Source organism: Pristis pectinata, chromosome 12 (assembly GCF_009764475.1).
Source record: "Pristis pectinata isolate sPriPec2 chromosome 12, sPriPec2.1.pri, whole genome shotgun sequence".
Classification (NCBI taxonomy): domain Eukaryota; kingdom Metazoa; phylum Chordata; class Chondrichthyes; order Rhinopristiformes; family Pristidae; genus Pristis; species Pristis pectinata.
The window spans coordinates 40,044,119-40,050,960 of record NC_067416.1 but is presented as its reverse complement, the minus strand read 5'-3'; the positions used below and the strand labels follow the sequence as shown (position 1 = coordinate 40,050,960).

The 6,842-nt window shown below is 38.3% G+C and overlaps 1 protein-coding gene across 1 annotated transcript in view; it reads right to left on the bottom strand.

Moving 5' to 3' along the window:
* Positions 1-332: 332 nt before the first annotated feature.
* The window catches only part of slc22a15 (solute carrier family 22 member 15), a 49,707-nt gene continuing 43,197 nt past the window's right edge, over positions 333-6,842 (bottom strand). Inside the window, exon 12 of the mRNA XM_052027630.1 lies at positions 333-3,831. Coding sequence (XP_051883590.1) covers positions 3,803-3,831 — 29 coding nt within the window. The 3' untranslated portion in view covers positions 333-3,802. The remainder of the gene's footprint in view (positions 3,832-6,842) is intronic.

The window sequence follows — 6,842 nt, the reverse complement described above, 5'->3', positions numbered from 1 at the left end:
TGCCCAAACCACATTGGATCTTCAACCAACACCACCAAAACGAATACTTACATTCATATTGTTGTTTGTGGGACTACATTACACACAAAATCATTGCTGTTTTTCCAACACAGTGACCAATCGTACTTCAAAAACTGCAAAGTATTTTGTTATTTTGGGATGTCCTGAGGGTGCAAAAGGCACCAAGTCTTTTCTCCTTCCTCCTTTAGTTGATCAACTTCAATTTTCCAAAGTCTAAATGATAAAAGTTTAAGATTTCCAAAGCACTAATGATTTTAGGCCCAGTTCTTAAGATTTATCACCATTTGTGCACCACGCGTTATAAATTAGTAACAAGACTTTATATTCTTCTGTAAAGGTTGACAAAGTTCTGGACAATGTTAAAACAAGCAAATGCTACAGCTCTCAGTGGGTTAATTATGGATTTATTTACTTTGATACAGTCTATATGAAAGCCACACATGGCAAATTTCCATCATAAATATCTGTACAATGCAGTCAGGTATTTGGTTTGGCTTAGAGGAAGCACACAAACCAGTGGGTTAAGACAGCTCATTTCTGAGGACTACTCAAACCAAAAGAAACACACAAAGCACTGGAGGAACTCATCAGGTCAGGAAGCCTCTATGGAGGGAAATGGACAGTTGATGTTTGGGTCGAGACACTTCATCTGGACTGAGTCCAGGTGAAGGGTCTCGAGCTGAAAAGTCGACTGTCCATTTCCCTCTGTAGATGCTGCCTGACCTGCTGAGTTTCTCCACGGCTTTGTGAGTTGCTCCACATTCCACCATCTGCAGTCTTTTGTGTCTCAAACCAAAAGAAACCCACAATAGTTTTGAAACAAAACATGAAAGTCAAGGACTTTGCATTATTATTTGTCAGTAAGTGCCAGATTATCCACCTGCCATCCAAGTATGCTTCCACAAAATGGGGGGGTCTGCAATGGGGACAGATTGGTAAAAATCTATCTATCCCCAGCCCTGCCTGACATATGCAAGATCCAGGCCAATATATATTTATGTATTGTAAGTTGCATTGTTACTGTTTGTATACAGCTGTAAATTATACTGATAAAGGGTAACCACTGAGAGCGTGGAATGCTCTCTGACTTACAGCTATACCTCATTCTAACTTGAAGCTGCCAAGAGGTTCAAGCGGACTTTTCTTCTGAACAAGCTTTTTCCTTTCCATTTTCAACTCTAACATTGATACTGTGATATAATTTACGGTCATAAAATAGCTTGTTTTTATACAGTAGCATGAACTCTGCCTAAGGAAGCAGATACAATGTGCAAAATTGCAATTGGTAAAAGACAGTTTGTCTGCATTGGTCCAATAAGTTTCATTGTTCTCCATTTTGAGTGGCCCTCTTCCTTACTAACTACAAATTGATTTTCTTGCTTTTATACCAATCTCCATCTCTATCCTCTTCCGGCCAATGCCGGAGGATTTAACTCTTGATTTGCAAAATCATTTGGGTCAAGCAACCTCAATACCACCTGCCAACTGGATATCAAGTAGTCATTCCCCATCAACTATCTTAAACACTCACACACTTTTCTACAGGTGACCTTGGACAGCAATTAGGACCAGGCCAATTTCCTCTCTCCTTTGACTATTTGTGATCTCCTCCTGCTGACCAGCTGAAATCATCCACATTTACTCAGACTAAGACTTTCCAGTTTAAATCCAGTGCTGCTTCTCTCCATAAACTTTCTATCTATTTAAAGTTAACATTTGCTCTTGCTTTGCCTGTTCCCATTTCTTTTTGCAAGATCACTGCAACTTTTAAAAAATTAGTGGTTTCATTTCTGTGGAATGTTGTTACTACAGAAAACCAATGTGATTTACTCTGATAACTCAAAGGGCTTTTCTGCCCTTGGAAATAGGTATCATCCTGTGATTCCATTTGAGGAATGAAAATAGTACAGGAACTAGTATTTTTGTGCAAACACACCTAATAATCAGGGACAATGAATGAATCAACTCTGAAATAAGTGTATTGTGTAAATCAGCTGCAGAAAATGAGTTACTTCATTACCAAGGCAACTGCAACACAAATGAGTTCATAGAACTGCGTTCGTTAGAGTTTACACACAACTATATTAGTTAAATAATCTTTCAATTAAACCCTTTAAAAATGCAAATCATTATTTTAATTGCATAACTCCTCTAAATCTGTCTTGCAGGTTTTTACCAGCAATGGAATGAGTGCACCAGGCATTTCTGTTTATGTGGTCAAATACCAGTGTCCAAATTTCCTTTCACTGCCACTGATTGTATCTTTCAGTGTTGGTGGGGTGGGTGAAGTGATGGGAGTTGGGAGGAAAAGGTGGAGAAGGGATTGGTCACCAGATCCACTTGTCATGGTCAGCACATGGGCCATTTGGTCACCGGGTCTTGATGAACTCCTTAGAGAATCTGAAATGCTCTCCATTGTATCGTGGATGGATTTTGTGAGGACAGAATGGGCTTTTCCTCCTTCAAGAATATTTCAGTGGACATCTGAAAATGCTGGACCAATCTTGAGCCAATGGCAGATGCACATCCACTGGTTTCTTACAAACTCAGTGGCGCTTGTATGTGCAAGCTTTGGGTTGTGGACCAACTGAGCTGCCAGTACATTAACACAGGAACAACAAGCAGGAAACAGTCAGTGGGGCCAGAGGAAATAAAAATACATTCCCATAAAGCATTCATGACACAGAAATTAATAGTATCCTGAGTTGGGATGGTCTTTCAAAAGCAGTTATATGTTGCAAAATAAAACTATTAACATAAATTTCTACGGAAATAATGCACATGAAATGTCAACCATCAGCTAAGATACTAACACACATTCAAGATTTAAAGGGACAACATAAAAAGGCATCAAAAGTTAGTGTACTGTTCAGTGAAGGCAAAGTGCAAGAATACAGTTCGAGTATGGAAGGGTGGGGGTAAAGTACAGTTGATCCATTTGTATTTATTTTGCAGACTTGTCTTTTGAGTTTGGAGAAAATTTTGGAATAAGTCATTAGAACTGAAAAGTACAATCCAAGTAATCTGAAGCGCAGATCCAAACAACAGAAAATAAAAATACAGAGATACATATTATAGTCGCAATACATAATTTTCTTACATAATTTTCTTATAAACTACAGAACTGTATCACTTTGGGGCTCTTAATCAGAAGTGCAAGATGGAGGCAGAGCAGAGTAAATGGAAAAGGTCAGAAATCTCAAGCCTCTAAATAGGAACCTTCAAGGAAGAGTGAGTATAAAGTGTTCCCATTGTAAATCTTTCGGTCCTAATGCAATTTGTATTAAAAGGTTAATGGAGCTGAGCTTCCATAGCTTTAAATTTATGTTCCACATTTAAGGTTGATACTCATCTCCCATGGACTTACAAATACTCCCAATGTAAAAAATAAACTTTGAGACTATATTACTCAGATAGCTTATACTCAACATTATTAAACTTATAAATTCCAGGTCACAAGTAAAAATACTTGCAAAATTGTACAATTAGAAATGTCACAAAAATATTCCTCACTTGCTAACAAACAAATGTTACAAAATAAATAATTGAGGTAAATCTTTCCTGCATAAGGACATCTTCCCTTAGCAATGCATTGTCACCAAGAAGAACCAACTGATCTTAAATAGCACCTTCCAAAAGACCTTCTGAGCTGGTTGCATAACCTCTCGTGGCATCTTCTGCAATGTCCGCAAATATCTGAGGTCTCATTTCAGAATACTTTCCTTACACCCATTGGAGGCATCCAATCAGTCCCAGTGGCTCTTTGCTAAGTTTCTGGTCTTCATGACTCAGTGTCTTCTTGTGGTTGCACTCCCTGCTTGATCAGAGGAAAATACATAGTTTGCTCAACACTTGGAATTTCACAATGTGTAAAATTATCAGCTCACAACAACAATTTGCCTATATGTAGCAGCTACAACAAAGTAAAATGACCAAAGGCCCTTCAAAGGACACTATCAAAGAAAATCTACCAGATGGGGAAATATGAGGACAAGTAGTCAAAAGCTTGCTAAAAGAGTTAGGATGTACGGAGTGACTTAGGGAGAGAAATAGAAATCCAGAGGGGCCTAAGAGAGATTTAGGATTAAGATGAGTAGCCAGAATTGAAGGAATCCAGAGATCTCAGAAGAGGTAGGGATGCAGAGGAGATACAAAGATAGAGAAAAGTGGGACTATAAAGGAATTTGTAAAAACCTTAAACTTTGAGAACTTTAAATTTGTGGCTTTGTTTAACTGGGAACCAACGTACAAATAAAATGTTAGAACTTGCTGTGAATAAGGATATTGGCAACAAAATGGGACTGTGATGTATAATACAGAAAGTGAAATTCTGTATTGAATTTTAGATTAATTTATATGCCAGTAATTAACACTAACTTTTGACAACTTTGATGTGCAAGACAGATTTCAATAAGCATCATGGAAACCGCTAAAGCTGTTCGAACATTTAGTAGTTGCATACAACAGAAGTAATCTGGGTCACAAATTCTACTTTCAGAACAATTAGAAATCAACAGGAAATTGCAGTAGTTTTCAGAATTTAACTTTGTTTGTTTGTGCATTGTTAGATATAAAGCATTGCAGCATATAACTAGTTTTTGATGCAGTACAAAACATTAGATCTAACACGTGATTAACAGAGAAGGAAATCGCTACGTTTTTTTTTGAATTTATTGAAGTGCATGCAAATACACACATTTTATTAAGCACATAAATGCAAAAGTCCGACTTATGTTTACACGTTCGTTCCTTTGTGTACTGGACAAATAAGAACACCTGATGGACAACTTGAGCCTCCCATCACACCAGTCATCTGGAGAGCACCACATTGAGACCAGGGTTTGAGATTCTTTACAAACACTGTACAGGTACTGTGCTGTATAATTCTTACAGTATTTTGCCATCACCATGTCTCCCAAAAGCAAGTAAGATATACACAATGGCAGTGCATCTAAAAGAAAACCCATCACATTGGAAGTTCAAATTGGATATAATTGAGCAATCTGAAAAGGGAGAAATGCCTTCAAAAATTGACAAAGCGTTGGGTTTCAGTCATTCAATGATAGGTACCGTCAGAAAGGCCAAGGTGCACATTCTTGACTTGAGCACATTAAAGGATTGGCCCTGGTGCAGGCTACCATCATTACAAATCAGCAGAGTGGTTGGATAATTGAGATAGAAAATCTGTTGGTGATTTGGCTTGAAGATCAAAATCAATGCAGAATACCCGTTAGCCTGATAATTATTCAAGAAAAAGCAAAGAGCTTGTTCAAATATTTCAAGAAAAAGCATGCTAATGAAAGTAAAGAATTTGCTGCAAGTAGAGGATGGTTTAATAGATTTAAAGCGAGGGCTAATTTGCATAACATTAAAGTGCACAGGGAAGCAGTAAGTGCTGACCATGCTGCAGTGGGTGCATTTCCTGATACTTTGGCTCAGGTAATTCAGGAGGAGAGGTTATTGTGCCAAACAAGTGTCCAATGTGGATTGCATTGGGAACGTATGCCTGAACATACATATATTGTAAGGGAGGAAAAGAGTGCTCCAGGACATAAAGCAGCAAAAGAGAGACTGACACTATTGCTTGGTGGAAATGCTGTGTGAGATTACAAACTTAAGACCTTGCTTATTTATCTATTCAGGAACCCCCCGGGCTCTGAAAAGAATTTGGAAGGCATCTCTTCCAGTCATCTGAAAGTCCAACAGAATCGCTTGGGTGATGTTGGCCCTTTCTGAAGACTGGTTTATGAACCATTTTGCTCCTGAGGTGGAGAGATACTGTGCTTCCAGGAATTTGCAATTCAAGATTTTACTGGTTCTTGATAATGGCCCCAGGCTTACAGCATTTTTGGATGATTTTCATCCAAATACTAAGGTTAGGTACGTGCCACAGAACACAAAAGCCGTTCTCCACCCAATGGATGAAGGTATAATTGCATCTTTTAAAGCATACCATCTCCATAAGACATTTTCTCAAGCTATTACAGTAACCAAAGGAGCAGAATGCAAGACCTTAAGGGAATTTTGGAAGTCATCCAAGAGCATTGCAAATGCATGGGCTGAGGTACAGCAAACAAGTATGAACAGTGTATGGAAGAAGTTTTGCTCTAACTTTGATTTCCAAGGCTTATTCCAGACGACAGAAGATCTGAAGGAGAAAGTGGTGGCCCTTGCTAATCAACTTCAGTTTAAGATTAATAAGGATGACGTCACTGACATGTTGAACAATGCAATGAAAACCTTTTCTTTCTTTTGCACTATTTATTTATGTCGTTTATAGATTTTATGTTTGTGCACTGTACTGCTGCCACAAAACAACAAATTTCACTTCATATATCAGTGATAATAACTCTGATTCTGAGCCGTTAGAGAAAAAAGAATGAGAAGTTGAAATCCCAGGACCAGAAAAGAGATTCACTATGAAAGGATTGGCAGCAGCTTTGAAGCAATTTGACGAAGGGCTGGCAATGCCAGAAGAGCAAGACACCCAACGTAGCAAGATACACCTTGTGGTGTCAATGGGAGTATTCGGTGCTACAAAGACATTTCAGAAGAGAAAAACAGCAGTTCAATCTTCACTTGATATGTTTTTATTAAAAAGTTTGGAAGAAAATCAGAAGCAGTCACTTCCATCTCAGCAGCACCTCTAGAACCAGTTGCATCTACATCAGTACTCTGGAGACATGGTTACCATGTTGAGTGATTTTGTGTATGTACGGACATATTTTCCAACTTATGAACAAATTTGACTTATGGACTTCTGTAAAAATGGAACGCTTTTGTAATCCAGGGACAGCCTGTACATCCTCAGTGGATGGAAC